Source organism: Marmota monax, unplaced genomic scaffold (assembly GCF_021218885.2).
Source record: "Marmota monax isolate L192 unplaced genomic scaffold, Marmota_monax_Labrador192_F-V1.1 WCK01_AAM20220418_F8-fsc00072, whole genome shotgun sequence".
In the NCBI taxonomy this organism is placed as follows: domain Eukaryota; kingdom Metazoa; phylum Chordata; class Mammalia; order Rodentia; family Sciuridae; genus Marmota; species Marmota monax.
The window spans coordinates 8,080,289-8,098,974 of NW_026692356.1; the positions used below are offsets into that span (position 1 = coordinate 8,080,289).

The 18,686-nt window shown below is 40.3% G+C and overlaps 1 protein-coding gene across 3 annotated transcripts in view; it reads left to right on the forward strand.

The window, feature by feature from the left end:
* Positions 1–18,686, forward strand: part of Sfmbt2 (Scm like with four mbt domains 2) — a 205,758-nt gene that overhangs the window by 137,760 nt on the left and 49,312 nt on the right. For all 3 annotated transcript variants that reach the window (XM_046442364.2, XM_046442365.2, XM_046442367.2), the window contains 2 exons: positions 5,934–6,016; positions 11,937–12,063. In XM_046442364.2, coding sequence (XP_046298320.1) covers positions 5,934–6,016; positions 11,937–12,063 — 210 coding nt within the window. The remainder of the gene's footprint in view (positions 1–5,933; positions 6,017–11,936; positions 12,064–18,686) is intronic.

The following is an 18,686-nucleotide window of genomic DNA, read 5'->3' on the forward strand; positions in this document are numbered from 1 at the left end:
GGGCCTTGTAAGTTTTAGCAACCAAGGGCTGGGGTTGTGGCTCAGTGGTAGAGCACTTGCCTACCACGTGTGAGGCCCTGGGTTTGATTCTCAGTTTGCATATAAATAAAATAAAGGTCCCTTGACAACTGAAAAATTTTTTTTTTTAGCAAATAGCCGGATGATAGCAAGTTCTGCATGATCTTTTTCCCTTTTGTCCCACGAGTGTTGCCATTGAGCATGTGGCTTCAGGGGGGTATTCAGGGACTATTGGTTGTTCCAAACCAAGCCTTTGAAAGGAAGAGAGATCAGCTTTAGGTCAGTGAGGTGCATAGAGCAGGTAGGTGCCCAGTGTTGGTGAGATTTTCTGAGCAGAACTGGGAACCTGGTCCCAGAAGGTGGGTTCTGCTGTGTCAACTTTTGTCCATGTATCTGGGTCCTGGCATTTGAAGATGGTTGTATCACATTTCCTTTCAAAAGGAGGTTGAGCTACAAGCTAAGGAAACTTGTTATTTACACTCACAGTTTTAACATTTAACAAAGGAAACTTTCTCTACTGTAGAAGAGCTCTTCAGCTTCCTGGGTGAGATTCCTCAGAGCTTTCTTCCTCATTCTCCAGGGCTCTCTCCACCCTTGCCTTCGCTTCGTGGTGCTATGGGTGTCAGAGGGGGAGTCTCCTGCTCGAGAAGTCAGGAGTCCATACCCTTTGCATTCTTCCTCAAAACAGCAATTAACCAGTTCAGCAAACTGGATACGAAATGCTGAAGAATTCTTGAATAAACACATTTCCTTCTCTTAGAAAGTGTTACTACTTTGTTGGACTTCAGTTCATTTTAAAAAGAATTCTTATATCACAAACTAATACATATTCATCCTTCAAACTTTGAAAAATAGAAAAGTCTAATAATTTATTCTTTTTAATAATTCTATCTTGGTGGAATAACTTTTGGTATGTATTACTCCCAGTTTCTGTTTCCTTGGGTATACAACTTTGTATACCTTCTTCATTATTTTACACATTATGTATTAACTTATGTGTTCACACTTTGCTTTTGTCATTAAGATGTGTCATGTCAAAATATTGATGACTTTAAATATGGTGCATCCCAAGATCTGTAGGTGAATCGTTCAAACGCTCCCCTGTTGCTCTTGTTTTAATTTGTCATCTTTATATATAAAACTCTTGCACAGTTGTCCCCTTTGACCCCAGCATAGAATGGCTGTTCTCACCTCCTCCCTCTGCTTCAGCCTCCCCATCTTTCTTGCTGACCCATGAACACTCCAGACTCACTCCTGGGCTTTTGCACTCAGCAAATCTGGGGTCTGGTATCCTCTCTTCCCCAAAGAGCTGCATGCCTCCTTCCTCCGCCCCAGGACACCCGTGCCACCATTCGCCTTGTCAGGGAGCCTCCTTGACTGCTCTGTTAACAGGAGCAGCCATCTCCGTGTGCTTTCTGCACTTTGTCTTTTAGCATTTGGGAGCATCTGGGTTTTTAAACTGATGCTTACCGTGTCTCCCCTCACTGCAGGTGAGCCCTGCTAGGGGAGGGGTTTTGCCATTTTTTTCACTTCTGTATCCCAAGTGTTAACACCTGCCTTGCACATAGCATGTGCCAGGTCCATAGATTTGAATAAAGGACCATGTGAAGGAGCAGCTGTGTAGGCTGGAGGTGGGCACATTCTTGAAGATTCTGACCCATGACACCTATAATGAAATTGACACCTGTCTCCGTGTTTTGAGTTGTTTTCCAAGAAGAAATGCATAAAGGCCTCTTTCCCAGCAACCTTTAGCATGTGATGTCTTATTAATGCTTTTCATTTTGCCAATCCAGTAGTTGGCAAAAATGAGATTCTTTTCCTATTTTCTATTATAATTGCACACTTTATTTTTACAGCCACCTGGTACAAGAATTTTAGTCCTGTATGTCTCCCTTATTAGAGAAAGAAATCTTTCCTTAAACTTTTTTCAAACTCCTATCCCAAGCCTCAGGCCAGGGACACTGTGATGGTCTCTGAATAGCCAAGATTCACTTCCCGGTGCCAAAGAGGGGCCTAACCAATGCCAGAGAAAATCTGGATTCTGTTAGCAAATCCAAAGACAGATAGCTGAGGAAAGACAGCCCTGGGGTCTTCAACATGCTGGACAGACCCCTCCACTGATTGACCTGTGCCCTGATTATCTGCTGAAAGTGAGCAAAGATGCCATGTTTTCATCTGACTTTTATTACTGAAATAATTTCATAATCATTATTGCAAACTTGGAATATACAAAAAGGTCAAAGAAAAAAGTAACCAAGAGTCCAAAACAATTTTCTTTTTTTTTGTGGTCTGGAGATCGAACCCAGGGCCTTGTGTACACAAGGTAGGCACTCTACCAACTGAGCTATCCCCAGTCCTAAAACAATTATTTTTGATATTTATTTATTAAAGTTTTTCTCAACATTTTTGCTGGTCTTTTCCTCACATATTTTTATATAAATCTAATAATTCAATGTAAGCTTGCAGCAGTGTTCACATCTAAAGCATAACAACCTATTTTTTTCATTAATGATTTTTTTTCAGTATACTCTTTGCAATTTCATGCCTGCGTGACATCCTGTGCATTTGGATAAGTCTCACATCATTTCTTGTTGAATGGAAAGTTATTACATAATCCTATAAGTATCTTAATGTATCACCCTTTCTCAGATTTTAGGGTCCTGTTTATGGGATAAGTTCTCAGAAGTGAATTTGTTGTGTTAAAGGGCTTGGATATTTTTACTGCTGTTATCAAATGGTTTTTCAAAAGAATTGTCCATTTGCACAGTTGATGGTAATGTTTGTAAGTGGAGCTGGTTTATGACCATTCATTTATATCATGTGAAAATGGGTCATCTGCCTTATCCCTTTTGGACCTGGAACAGTTGGAACTTCATTTAGAATAAACACTGATAAAAGCTAAAATAACTCTAATGGTTGTGGTTCAACAGTCTCCCCTGGCAGCTTGTTGCAAATTTTAATAGCCTAAGGGGGTATATTTCCTTTTATTTTCTTCTCCCCTCTGCTATTTTTCTCCCTCCCTCCAGGTTTAAAACATGTTTTCCTGGCTACAGTTAAGCCTCAGTACTTCTTGTTCTGTCTTTGTTGATTAATGAGCATAATTGACCCCTGTTGTCTCTATTATACGATCCACGGCAATTTGTTTTTATGTAGCAGTTATTTTCTGAGCTGTCACAAAAAATGCCTTACAAAGAGAGCTCATTATCAGCCCAAAGGAAAGGAATTTTAAGTGATGAAGTGAATAAATGTCCCTAAGAGGAGGAGGAGGAGGAAAAGTCTAAGCCTTTTCAATGTTCAAGGAAAATAGTGAGTTTTGGGGGCAGAATCACTAATTATTGCTTAAACTGTACCCAGCAAGACTTGATTATATCTAGAAATTATTTGATTAAAAATGGCTCCCCACAGTCACTGTGGGGACCTGGGCATATGCAGGGTTGAATGTAGACCCAGGCAAACATGGAACATGACATTGTGTGGAGTGGGTTGAAACCCATTAGAAGCTGGTGTAGAAAACCCAGCTAAATGTCTATATTTAAGAAATAGAATGACAGAAGGTTAGAAAGTTTTATCTGAATAGATATTTATTGTATTGAATATCCAAATGCGGTGTTATATCAGTATCAGAAAATGCTTTACTTTATATCTGTTTAGCACCCATGATCTCATGAGCTCACAAAATTAACCAAGGAAGGAACAGAGGTCCAGGGAGGAGACACAGAAGAAGGTCTTGACCCTTACAAAGCCAGCCTGCCAGGCAGATAGGACCCTGGTGTTGGGGGCATTCACCTGGTCTTCATGGATTGAGTTGGGATGTTTCTAACCCTGTTACACTCTTCTCCTAGTAAAAGAAAAGAATTAACCACAAAGAGATGGAAAGAAAATCCTAGGGAGCAACAGTAAGATCATTAGAAATGGCAGCTCTGAGTCATAGAGTATGACAGCCAGAGGGAGCCTTGAAGCTTTGCTCTTTATTTTGTGGCCTCATAGATGCAGAAAGTCAGGCATATGTTTATTTTCACCATGGTCCACCCATTGACCCGCAGAACTGAAGCTAAAACCAGCCCTCCTGTTTTCTGATTCAGTGCCTTCTGTGCCGTCAAGAAACTTATGACCATACCGAAGGTCTTGAGGGCTCATGGTCCCTTGTACTCTGATACATGAACAGGCAGATTGGCTCCAAAACAATTCCAAACTGTGCTCACAGTGCAGTGTTCTATCAATTGTAAAACAAACTCAAATTCCATTACCTTATTTAAGGCATTCTTTGTTTTATGTGAAAATATTCGAAGTACCTTAGTTTTGTCCCTTCCAGAAACCTCTGATGCAAGAGCCATTTAGCAGGAGAGACAGCCCTGAAGAGAAAAACGTTAGTGGAAACACAGGCAGAAGAACTTCAGGAACCACTTTGAAATTACCTGAAAAGAGAATATAATATTTGGAAGTATTGTGTCACTTTGTTGAAAGAAATGAGTTGTCAGTCTTTGTAGAATGAAATAGATGTCTTAAGAAAAATGAGGACATTCCTGCTGCTGCTGGTCAGTGGGGCATGGGTGGGTCAGAAGTCAGTCTTTGGAACCAGAGGAGAGCTATTTTCTTGGTTAATAGCTCTCTCTGTAATCCTGGGCCGGGGGGTGGACAGTAAATTGAACTTAGCTAATAAAAATAACACTTTTGTTTTGGGGGCATATCTTTTTGTTTTGGCAACCATATCTTGAGTTCCTTTAATAATTTCTGTAATTAATTGATCTCTGCACCTGTGGGGATTTAGTAACTTAAAGTCTCAACATGAAGTGAATCTACATTGGTGGGGTTTATGACACTATGGATATGAGAAATTGGGGGACTAGTGTCAAAAGTGTACTTCAGAAGTCCCTGATGGATTTATCTTGCACGCACTTCAACTAATAAAGAAAGTACACTGAATCAAGTGTATGACAGTGACGTTGCTCACATTGTAGTTTAACCACTGTTGGTCTGTACTTCCCATCTCCGTCCATTGTTGACTGGAGAAGTTTAAGCACCTCACCCCTTTTCCTTGATGTTGGCTCATTGGCTTGACTTGGAGGCCTTTTCCTCCCTGTATGTCTTTCTCATTTTTGAGCCAGGGCTGCTTCCCCTCATCTCCTCCCTTGTCTTCTGTGGTTGCCGTGATGGATACATACTGTGTAATTGCAACCCCCCTCTGCTCCAGAAATGAAGTCAGTAAAAGAAAGAAAAATCACACTGCATTTAATTAAATTCAGTGCACGTGAATGGTCATTTCTCAAACCCTTTCCTTAGAATCTCCAATTTCCCCCCAAAGCTTCAAGCCAGAGAGGCCCATCTTTCCCAATTCTCCCTTTCCTTCATCCTTGCAGTTCAGTTCCACGACATGGTTTATATTCTTCCTCTTTTGTGTCTTTGAGGGCTTTGTCTCCTTGTTTGTCTTCTGCTCTTTCTTCATTTATTCTTTTAAAAACTATCTCCCAACTGTATTTGTTCCCAATAAATGCTCATTATTTCTTTGAAGATACTGAAAGTAAAGTTGCTGTGCTCTTGGCATTTATAGAAGGGAGGTATCTCTGTCTGTTTCTGCAAAATGGATCGTAAGAATGTTCTGTGTCATTCCTTCTCTCTGCTGTTCTGTACCTGCCAGCAGGTGTCCCGCAGAGCAGCAGGTAAGTTTCCCCTTCTTCAGCTGGTTTCAGGTCCTGCATTGTGATGATGGCACTCCTTGCCTGTATTAGGTGTTTTGCATTTTCCAAAATATTTCATTTGAGCCTTATGAAATCTGATGCTATGAGCCTTGAGGACTCATCCTTCAGGACTTAGACTTGCTCCTCTTATGATTTCAACCACTGACCCATGCTAAGGTTCAGCATTTGTCTGGGATTTGGCTCAGCTAACGTTGGCTCTCTGTGTTTCATCATTCACAGGTTACTCCGGCCAGGACTTTGACTGGGCGGATTATCACAAGCAGCATGGGGCGGAAGAAGCACCTCCCTTCTGCTTTAGAAACGTAAGAAACTTTCATCTTAGCTACTTTTTAAAATCATAGATGTTGTTCACAGTAAGTTTTATAATTTGCTTTCTATTGATGGACCATTTTGGAGTACTACACATGGAACGGAAGCATCACGGAACTTTGTTTTTGAAAAGTAATCTTTCTTCCAGGTTGTGTATTTGTTATGGTAATGCTGGGTTTGTAACAAATTGACACATAAATGTACAGTGTCTTGAACACATGAAAAGTCGATTTCTTGCTTAAGGAGGAGTCCAGGGTGTTCCTGATTAGTGGAGTCTTGGGCTCCATTGGTCACCTGATTGCAAGCAGGTAGGGAAAAAAGGCTAGGAGCTGAGGTCCTGGTTCCAAGCACAGTGGCCTGGTGCTGACACATTCCTCTTCACCTTCTGTTGGTGCGAAATGTCTCTGGACTGCTGTAAGTGAAGTCAAGAAATGGGTCCTGGGTTTCTTTTCCCAGCTGCCGTTCCATGCTGTGGAAGGAGGAGGACAGATATTGGATAGCTACCATCTGTGCCAACATTAGATGTACACTTACCATGTATTGTAATACATGGTAAGTATTTTTTTTTTGCTCTTAAGGCTTATTAAAAAATAGTGTTTTTCCCCTTGATTGCTTTATGAAATACTCTGATTACTAGTAAGATTCAAGTTCAACAGTTTTGTGCTCTGCTTTCTTTAAACTACTTATTCAAAGAGAGCTTATTGGCATAATAATAGGATTTATATGACACAAAGTAGCAATAAGTCATAAGAGGTGGTCTTGTAAAGTAATCTATAAAATTATTCATTTAAGCTTCATCAACCTTAGGAACTATGACAAGGAATATGGAATATTATCTACTTTAAAAATGAAGTGTAAATAGATAGTCTGGTGTGTGTAACATACTGTTAGTGATGAACGTTAACCTCTTAGGCTAAGAACAAAAGGTATAGTTCTCTTGCTTGGAACCTGTAGACACAGCAGTGTGAAGGAGAAACTTGTTTCTGAAGGTGCTGCTGACTCGTTACTTCCCCTATGGTGATTTGACCTCCAGGGATCACAGAACAGGGAAAGTGAGAGGGGAGAGTGTTGGCTTAATAGAAGTTCAAAACTGAGCTTATATCAAATACAGATTTTGAAAAATTAAGTGGGTCGATGGCTGGGTCAACTTGTACTCATAAATACAGAAGCAGCTCAGTGGCAGAGATGGGAACTGGAGATCAGGGCCCCTTAAATGACTAACTGGCCTCTCCACTGGCTGTCATTTTTTTCACACAGAAGCGGTTTCTCTGTAGCAGTCAAGGACTGTGTGGTATGTGGTCAGGTGGTCAGTGGGGACAGCTATGTGGCCATGCCCATGAGGATTGCAGCTGGGGAGGCCCAAAGGCTTCCTAGGTCAAGTATCGCTTTGCCTGACTTTTCTCCACGCTGCTGTCACTATCTCAGAATCCACTGGCCTGACCACCTTTCATTAGGACTGTGGATACACCCTGTATCACTCCCACGCCTGTTTGAGATTGTGCTTCCTACCGCACAAGAGAAATATTCCTTTCCTGATTCTTCTCTTTGGGAAGCAAATACATCGCCCCTGTTTCTGTGGTTAGGGAGTACCTCCACCATGACAGTGGTGCTCCACCGAAGCTTCTCTTTCTCTGTCCTTTGCTCTCATTCAGCCTGGAGTCCTCCAAGCGGCTTCTAATGGTGGAACAAGTAGCCACATCACCAGTTGACTTCTGAGCTGATCCAGGATTTAGCTACCAATATTAAATCTGCTTTAATGAATTTGCTGCCGTGTTCATTAGGAATGCCTTTGTTTCTGGCTCTCCGTTTATTTAACAGACAGAATTGTTGTCTGCCTGTTGGCATATGCATTGCATTACTGGTACTTTGCTGAATTTGTTAGCTTGCTTCACGTGCTCCTTAATGGAATGCTTATTATGAATTCATTTTTTAATCACACATCTCATGTGTGCTAGAAGGGAGCCGGTGTGGAATTGGATGCATGGAAGACATTTCCCCCGGGGATGTTTAACAATCAGAGGCAGTTAGGAAATGGATCGACACAGCCAAATGCTTAGTAAAATAAACTCATAGGTAACAGTTTTGCTATTGATCCTTTAAATTACCCTCAAGCAGCGAGTTGAAGTGAAAATTGGTTGCATGGTTGTAGCTTTCCCTTATTAAGTAGAATAAAATGCATTTTAACTTACTTAGAGGTTTTTCAGGCAGCTATCGAGTTGTGTTATCAGAAAGAAGCTCAATACATAACATGTGTGGATGAGACAGAATGACTTGCAGAAAAAAATAGCCCACCTAGAATATCTCTGGAAAGGGACAAATTGATTTTTTAACATACAATAGCTACTTCTCTTCAGATTATATAAAGATATAATTTCATTTTTCAACTGAAGTTTTATGAAGGGCAGGTAATGATTCCTTTTCATGAGTCACAGAAATATGTAGTCTCTATGGCTTAATAGGAACCTGTTTACCTTAGTTTATATACTTCAAACTAGATCTGTTTAGAGAGTATTACACGTCCCAGTATAACTTATCTTTTGGGGTGAGTACTGGGCTGGGGATTGAATTTAGGGGCACTTGACCACTGAGCTACATCCCCAGCCCTATTTTGTATTTTATTTAGAGTCAGGGTCTCACTGCATTGCTTAGGGCCTTCCTAAATTGCCAAGACTGGCTTTGAACTCGCCGTCCTCCTGTCTCAGCCTCCTGAGCCACTGGGATTATAGACATGCGCCACTCTGCCCGTCTATAATTTTTTAAATATTTTTTTTAGTTGTCAGTGGACCTTTATTTATTTATATGTGGTGCTCAGACCCCAACCCAGTGTCTCACACATGCCAGGCTCTACTACTGAGCCACAACCCCAATCCTATTAGAATTTATAGTAGCTAATGATTGGGAAAATTTTCATATTTACTTAAAAATAATGTTAGGAGGGAGTTTTGCTTCGGGTATTGGCTGAGTGAGCTCATATTGAATTGACCCTCCTGTAGGTAGCAACTGGACACTGTACCAAAAACCCCATATGGGGGCAGTGGAGGACAAATCAGAATAGGCCATTGTGGTCAGGGGGAGTGGTCAGAAGGAAGCAGCAGTGTGGCCATTTGTCCCATTCTGAGAACAGCCAGAGTTGGTGAGGTGCGGGATAGCTACAGAGGGATGCAGACCTCACAGTCTTCTGCACTGGTGAAGCATATTGTTGAATTTGGGTGATCACAGGTACTGGAAGTTGAAAGGAGTTTCCCACGGGGAGGGTCAAGAGGGGAAAGTGTAGATCCTGTGTGTAGTGCCCCCTTTCTCTTTGGTTGAATCATGTCTGTGCCAGGATGAGGACAATTACATATGGTATCATCCCTCAGACCCCACTAGCCTAGATGAGGGCAAGAGAACAGGACCGAGAGCTTTCTGCTTCTCAAGATGGACTTTGCAAAATTGGCATCCTTGGTGAGAATATAACACAATCCACTGTCTCCATACCATAATGTTTATAATGTACAAGTTTCAATCCTAAAAAGTTGCTCAAGACAGGGAAAAACTGGAAAATTGATTCATTTCCAATAGGAAAGATATACAGACCAAACCCAGCATGATCCGGATGTTGAAAGTAGCAGATAAATATTGAAAACCCTTCCTGTGACTATCTAAGCTCAGTGATGTGGAACATGGTTCTCAATGTGGTCCCTATACTGGTAGCTGCAGGGTCACCTGAGTATTTGTTGGAAATACAAATTCTTTACCTCCACCTATAATCAACTGCATCAGAAACTGGAGAAGGCTCAGTAGTCTGCTTTTTCAAAAGCTGTCAACATGATTATGTGATATACCTTAAAGTTTGAGAACCATATATGTAAAGAAAAATATCCTCATTATGAATAAAAAGATTGGAATTCCTAAAGAAAAAGTAGAAAATACAAAAAAGAGAAATTTTGAATCAGGTGTGCTGGTACACACCTGTAATCCCAGTGACTTTCGAGGCTGAGGCAGAAGGATTGCAAATTTGAGGTCAGCCTAAACAACTTAGTGAGACACTGTGTACCTGATTTCAATCCTCGGTATTGCAAAAAGAGAGAAATTCTGTAACTGAGAAATACAGTACCTGCAGTAACCAAAATTAATAGCAGAATGGAGATGATAAAGGAAAGAATCCATGACCTTGAATGTAGAAATTATCTGAAGAATAGAGAGAAAAAGATTGGCAAGGAGAAAAAATGACAAGTGAAATATCAGGTGTGTGAGGAATAAGACATGTCTAATTGGAGACACAGTGGAATAAGAAAAAGCAGCACATCACCTAAGAAGCTATCCAGAAGACAAAGAGATGGGGGGAAAAATGCCCAGCATCATTGCTTAATAGGATAAACTAAGTATAAAACCACAGTGAGGTGCACTAGATCCCACAGAATGGCTAAATTGTGAAAAGCCCGAAACACCAAGTGCCAATGAGTATTTGTAGCAGTACATTGCTGGGGGAATGTAAAATAGCACGGCCACTTTGGAAGACAATTTGACAGTGCCTTAGACAATTAAACATTTGTCTACCATGTGGTCCACAATCTGATTTCTTGAGAATTGAAAAATTAATGTTAATAGTTTAATTGCATCCTCCCACAATTCATTATTTTTTACTCCTGGGTATCTCATAATGTGGAGGCAGGATCTTCAAAGAAGTAATCAGTGTAAATGAAGTCATATGGCTGAGCCTTAATCCAGTATGACTTGGTGAAGAGAAGTTGGGAGACAGACCTACAGAGAGGGAAGACCCCATGAGGACACAGGGGTCTGCACCCACTGCTGAGAACCTCCAGTCTCCAGGACCATGAAGAAATAATTCTCTGTGGTTTAAACCACTCAGTCTCTGGTGTTTTGTTATGGCAACCCGAGCAGCTTAGGGTACTTCCATTTCCACAAAATCTTGTATCTGAATGTTTATAGCAACTTTGTTCAGATTCACTGAATATTGGAAAGGGCTCCAGTGTACCTTAATTGGCAAATGGCTGAACTGAGGTATGTCTGTATAAACTACTCAGACATAAAATGGAGCAGACTATTGACTCATGCAGTGACATGGGTGGATCTCAAATGCAGTTTACTAAGAAGCCAGGTTTTAAAGTCTCCACACAGTGTGGTTCCATTCATATGACACTATAAGATAAAATGACAAACTGATAGGAACTAAAAAGAGTTTGGTGATTGAGCATTGAGGAGGGACTGATTATCCAAGGGGGTCAGCACAAGGGAGTTTGGGGGTTGAAGGAACTGTTCTTTTTGTCCTTTGATTGTGGCTATAGACACGTGCCTTGTATTAGTCTAACAGCCCTACCTTCAGGGAACAGCACACCCCAAAGAGTGAATTTTACCATAGGTAAAATTTCAAAAATTAATTTAGGAAGCAAATATGAATAAACAGGACAGAGGGAGAATAAAAATAATTTCAGATTTTAAAAACCGTGGGTGGGTGGGGTGTGGATCCATCACCACTGTATTTTAAGACATGTTAAAGGGCAGTCTTCAAAGAAAACAAGGCCAGGTGGATACTCCATGTGCCCTCTTCAACAACCTCAAATATGCCTAGGTATGATTTTTAGCAAGGAATATAGGAAATCAGGAGAAATGATGTGTGCATCCGTGATCCCGTAGAAGTAAAGGCACATGCAGAACTGGAAAAAGTGTATTCATATCCTGGTTCATTTATCAGGTGCCACTGTTTGCCAAGCAGAGTTCTAGCTTCTGGAGTGCCAAAATAAAACGTGCATGGTTCTTTTTTCACAAATGGGGGGAACAGTGAATGTGCAGACCAGCCCCCTTCCTGTCCTGGGATGAGACGAGGGCGCAAGTCTATCTTCACCCGACGTGCTCTGCCCTTATCCTGCTGGGTTAGCTCTGGTCTCAGTGCCGGTTCTGTTTCTCTTTCAGACGTCCTTCAGTAGGGGTTTCACAAAGAACATGAAACTGGAAGCCGTGAACCCCCGGAATCCAGGAGAACTCTGTGTGGCCTCTGTGGTCAGCGTGAAGGGGCGGTTGATGTGGCTTCATCTGGAAGGTAGGCCCGGTTGGTGTGCGTTCAGCAGAGCTGGGGCCTGTCTGGAGACGGCAGGGTGCAGACATTCACTCTCAGGGAGGGGGGTGAGGGGGTGGCGTGTGGCTTCCCCTGTATTTAAACAGATCTTAAATTATTCAGTGTTCTTAAATAAGTGAAACAAATCAAATATAAATTCACTCAGAGGCTCTCATCTTAACTAATAATTTTGTGAAATGAGATGCTGGTGAGATAATTATGTTTGGAACACAGTGGTCTTTTTACATCTATGATTATAAAAGCTAATGTCACAATTAAATTAATATGAGTCACTAAAAATGGTATTTGAGGTCTTGGTTATTATGAGAATAAAATTATATGTTTGCATTTTAATGTGAATAATACCCTTTAGTTTCTTCTGTGGACCTTTAATTTTTTTCTCAAAATATTATTGGGGGATGACTTTCTCCCCAAATAGATATTAAACAAGATTTACTCTTATTTCTTCAGTGATGTTGAAATTGTTCTTTATAGCCACAGTTTATTTATAAGTGTTCATAAAATTCACAAAGCAATTTTTTTTTTTTTTTTGGTGAATAGAACCTTGATCAGATTTTAGATTTAGGCAGAAGACCATGTTTTCCAGGTATATAGTAAAATATATTTAATATCTAAGGTTTTCCCATCTTTCCATGATTTTTGTAATTTTGGGGTCTTTTTAATTTAATTTCACAAAACTCAGTAGTTATTTCAAATATATATATATATATATATATATATATATATATATACACACACACACACAAAAGATAAGAGCAGCTAATGAGTAGTAAAATATTTAGCTTTCCTGTCTTAAGCATAGTTTAACTCTTATAAGTGCTGATATCACCAGTGGAGAGTGAAGTTTGGAGGGAAGGTCCAGAAATGGGTCCTGATCTCTTCTCATCTTTATTTCCTTAGTAAGCAAGTCTAAAAATGCATAGAAACTTCTCAGATGCTCGTGCAAACTCATAAATATTGTAGTAGATTGGAAAATGTAGAGAATGGTCATTTTAGATGTGATTGTGTTGTTAATTCCCAGAACATAGTTTAAAGCACTGATGTGGTTTAGGGTTTCACAATCAGTGTGAAATAAATGGTAATTCTCAAAACATTTATTGCTTAGTGGATTTTTCAAGTAGAGCAGCTTCTATTTGGAATGAACAAAAAAGATAGACACAGGCAAAATAGTGGTATTTCTGTAGCAACTGGAACAGAACGTGAATGTCTTCATTGCTGCCTGTAGAGTTGAGTCATCTGCTGTTGGAGACACAAGATCCCTTCTGTGATTTCTGATCACTAAAGCCAACTTGCTCTCTAGCACTGTGCTGAGATGAGTCTTATTTGCATTATTAATTTGAAAACAAAAACGATAAAGTTAGAAGCCTATGTTTCATCATTATTACTTAGCACATTATGGTTCAAATTCTTTGGCAGTCTTTATTTATTTAGCAGTTTCTACTTTCAGTGTGCATTACAGCTGTTAATTACCTAACACAAACAGCACTGAGAGTGTCCTGATTTTTGTAAATGGAGAAACTAGCAAAGCCATTAAGATGTGCCTGGGGTTCATGTCTGCTGCTCTTGATATTTTCTCAATTGCTTTATCCGCTAGGACCATAGAGCTTCCCACTTCTTAAAAAGAGTGCTGGCCAATGTAGAATATGTTTTTAATATTTTTTGATAGTATTTCTCCTTTTTGAATATAAAGTTCTGGTTTATAGCAAAAAAAAAAAAAAAAAGGAAGTCAGCTCACGTCAGTTCTTCTTACTCTCTGGAGTACTTTGTGCAGTAATGAAAAGGAGTTAACATTAGGAAACAGATCAGAAAACAGATGATTTGTGTTTCAGAACTTAACTCATATTTTTAAAAAGGGTTTTGAACAATCTGTTGAATATTATATATTACTTATTGAATATCATCTGGAATTATTGGTCAAAATCTTGCATCTGTCTCATCACTGAAAAAAACATGCACAGATAAGGTAAAATTCCAGTCTGACTGCTTGGCCTCGCTTGAGTTTCGTTTTGGGTTCTATTTTGTTTTTCACCTTTATTGAGAATTTGCCTTTTAAAGTGACAACTTAATGGTAGTTATTTCTTGTTATTTTATGTATTTATTTATTTATTGTTATTTTATAGGTACATATAAATAATAAAATTGAATATAATTTATATATATGTATATATTTATAATATATAAAATAACAATCCTGGGGCTAAAATGATAGGAATTCATTATGGTCACTTTGTGACTATTAAATTATTTTATATGATGATTATTTTTCTGATAATAGACCATGTATTTGACACTTAAAACTTAAAATGTACTTTTAACAATTTTATTCATTATTTTTGTGCATTTAATTGAGGTCTTTTCAACACATGGCTTAACACTTTAGGTAATTAAAATGATCATTTCTCATTCATATTTGACTTTTCTTGAAGTTCATTCATTCATAGGTATCTATAAAGGATCTGTTGTTGAAAAGGAAGCAATGAATAAAGGGTCTGAGATTAAAGTTGTGTTATTTAGGTCCATATGGAGGAACTCTAAGCTCTGACACAGCACGCATAGGAAGTACAGTGTGTGGTGCTGGAGGTTGGTGTTTGGGGACCAGGTGGCGGTTCTCTTATTTTTGCCTTCCACTGTAGATACTCATGTCTACGGTCAGGACGTGATCGTGTAAGGTGGGTCAGGGATGTTGCAGCAGTGCATGCTGGCTCCCACACCTGAGCCTCCGCCTTCTCTCAACCAAGTAACTTCCGATTTGTTCCAGGTTGTTCTCTCATGGGACAGACATGGCACAAATGTTTCCCTCATGCTACAGGCTCTGGCTCTTTCATTAGGAGAGTTCCCATCATGGTGTTGCCTTCCTTAGCTTCTCTCGTGAGTTCTCCCAGACACGTAACTAAACACAGATGGAGTGTAACACTTATGCCTGGGACCAGAGGTGTTTCAGACTTTGGTTTTTTAAAAATTTTTAAAAATATTTCCACATACATTATGAGATATCTTAGGGATAGGACTCAAATCCAAACATGAAATTCATTTATGTTTCTTGTACACATAGCCTGAAGGTAATTTTATATGTTCTTTTAAATAATTTTGTGCAAAAATTAGAGATTCCTGGTGTGGAATTTTCTACTTATGGTGTCATGACAACACTGACACAGTTTCTGATCTCAGGGTTTCAGATTAGGGATGCTCTGCCTGTGCATACACAGGCACAACTTCGTTTTACACTGCAAAGGAGACCCAGTGATTGGAGCCTGCATTTCCAGGGGTTAATGCAGTAGGTCAACAAGACCTTTGACTAGGTCAGATTTTTATCCATAATTCCACAACAGAGAGATTTTATTGAAAAAAAACCCAAAGACCATTATTTTCCTTTTAAGTAATTGTAGTAAAGTATATGTGATGTAAAGTTCCTCATGTTAACTAACCTTTTTCAAGTGTGTATTCAGTGGCATCAAGTATGTCCATGCTGTTGGGCCGCCATCACCACCGCCCACCTCCAGAGGTTCCCTCTTACAGAATTGAAGCTGCTCCCATGAAACTAAACTCCACTTCCTTCACCCCAGTTCCTGGCAACCTTTGTTCTGCTTCTTGTTTCTCTGAAGTTACTACTCTAGGGACCTTGTGTGGATGGAATCATACAGCATTTGTGTGAGGACAGCTCTTTGCAGGATTTGCTACTAATAATGAGGCTTTTATGTTTACATACTGTTAGTTTATATAATAACCTATCATATGGTCTTTTTGATCCTCAAAACCTGGCCACCTCATCAGCATGTAGGAGGCTCGTGACTTAGGGTTAAAGAATTTGTTGACAGCGAAATGAAAAGAAATCTAGAGAAAATAAAAAATTTTCATGATCAATGTTGGCAAAACGATTCTAGAAAGTTCAGTCTATGAATTCATGCTTACATATAGCTTTAGGCGATACGTTTTTAGAGTCCAGGAATTGCATTGGTGTATCATGAACTTCACATTCCACATTGGCGAGCACAGTACATGTATGGCCCAGTGCCTGTGTGGTCCCTGATTTCTTCAAGTGCCATCTTGGAGCTCTCTAAGTCTGTAGGGCATTGGGGATGGTGCCGCATTCCTTTTCTCCACCCTTAAAGATTGGAATTCAGCAAGACCCCAGGCAGGAGAACATGCCTGCCCTGCCTGGGTTTCTGCACCTGTGTTCTTGGCAGGGATGGTGGGAGGCTGCTGGGGCTTCCTTCTTACCTCTATGTAAGAGGGTTAGTGTGTTCTCCATCTCTTGCTGTGGTTGGTTGGTTCTCTCTTTTTTTTTTTTTTAACGTGTGATACTTTCTTTTTCTCTCTTTAAATCTCTCTGTTGTCATTTGTGATAATCTCTGGACTGTTTCCTGTCCTCTCAGCAGCATTTCATCTTCATTGGTCCTCTTTCAAAGTCTCTCCTCCTGTTTTTCAAGAATCCTGGGCCAGGCAGGTTTGGCTTCCCTCAGTCTCCCCTTCTTAGATAAGTTTTCTTGGCTTCACCTTCGTTCTTAGTTCAGGACTCTTCAAAGTCCTTTTTCTCACCCCTCTGCACAGCCTCACTTTATCCGTGACTTCAGATGGCCACTCTGTCGATGAATCCGAGTACCCCACACTGACAATGAGGACATTCACCACCCCATCGTATCTCCTGCAGATGCCTCCACGTGGGCATCAGTTTAAATACAACCCTGCCTCTGCTCCTCCGGACGGTCCTGCCTGGCTCAGTGGGACCATTATTCTACCCGAGTTAGAAACCACGATGTGATTCTGCAATCTGTGTATGGGGTGAAGGTGGGAGTTCATAACCCACTTGAATCAAAGTGTGGAATATGATATGTCAAGAAATTTGTAATGTTTTGAACAACCCACAATAAAAAATTAAAAATAAATAAATAAAAAATAAAATTCCAAAAAAAAAAAAAAAAAAAAACCACGAAGTCTTCCGAGTTAGAAGCTCTAAAATAATTTTTGACTGTTGCTCTTCCAGGACTCTTCATGACACATTTGTTCCTTGGTCCTGATCTCATGTGTGTTGTCTTTTCACTACCACACTGCAATTCAGGTCTCTGTCCCCTTGCCCTCACAATCCCATTGGTATCCTAACTGCTTCCTCTGCCATCTTCTTGGGGTTCTGAGAGTCATCTTTGTGAAATACATTCATGCCTTTCTTGTAATATTCAGTGAGAACATTTCTTACAAATGCAAGTCTAAATACCATGGCATGGCATTTAACTACCATGTGTCCTGGATTGGGGGGAGGATCTTGAGTTTTTTCTGAGTTCACACAGTCTCTCTTCTTACTTGTACAGCTCTATAAAATGTGTATAATGACAAGACCTACTTTCCAGGACGGTCGTGAGATTGGCTGGGTGTATTGAAAGTCATCGTCGGCATGTCATAGTAAGTCCTCAGTCAGTGGAAGTGGAGTGAGCTCAACTCATTTTTAATGTCCTGCCCTGAAGGAACCTGTGCTCCATCAGGAAGGACCTCTCATTGTGCCTTTAAGCTCCACGAGGTTGGTGTAGTGCTCTGAGCCATTACACAGGGCTCTTCCTGTATTAACATCTCACACAGCAGTGTCGCTACAAGACATCGTGTGCGCTTTGATTACTAAATGTTCACTGAAGTAAATGTGTGTTTCTGAACAAAATGCTGTTTTAAGATATAGCAGTCTCTGAAGAAATGCCGCTTTTCCAGTTGAATTTTGAGAGGGTGAGATATTTTACACTTTGAGGCTGAAATTCAAAAACCCCTTGATCAGTTTTTCCTTATGTTTGGCTTGGTTTCAATGAAAGACCCTCTACATCAGAATCCACTGGGGTCCTGCTAAAATACATATTCCTGAGGGGGCATCCACGTCCCTGGGAGCAAGGGCTAGGAATCAGCACCTCCAAGCCACCCTCCCCCGTGAATTTTACACACAGTAGAGTTTCTAAACAACACGAATAGGTCAAACAGGCAAGGTGTTTCACCTGAGAAATACCTATTTGACCCAATTTTTTTTGTTTAGGAGACTAGGGAAAATCAACGGCCTGTTATTAAGCCTTTCCATAATTTGTGAAGAAGTTAGGTAGTTAATAAGCATTTTGCATACATTTGCAAAAATGAGACAAGGGAAAATAATTATATTTCAAGCCAGCGTGGGGTGGTTTTAACATCTTTCAAAAGAGGTATGGCCTCCGGGAAACATTTGTGGGAGAAACTGCTTCCTCAGATTAGGCTGTGGGTGCAGTATTACGTGGACAGATGAAAAATGTGACCCCAGAGCAGGAGCTGCCTGTGGGAAGAGATGGTTAATAGGACCACACTTGTTTTGTTGTGGCCAGGACCAGAGCCGGCTCCGGCTGTCTTCAGCAGGACATGAGTTATTTGTAAGGCTGTGGATGACAGGCTGGGGGCCTCACCTCTCCAGAGGTTTGACAGAGGAACCAAAACAAAGTTTGAGGTTCCTAGCTGCCATTGTGATGAATGTGACTTTTAGGTGACCACGTTCTCAAGATGCCAGAGCCCTGGAGAGAGAATCTGAACCTGGGCACCTTCCTGCAGAGACAGGGTTATCTGACTCTTTCTTCTGCTTGATATGGGAATTCTGC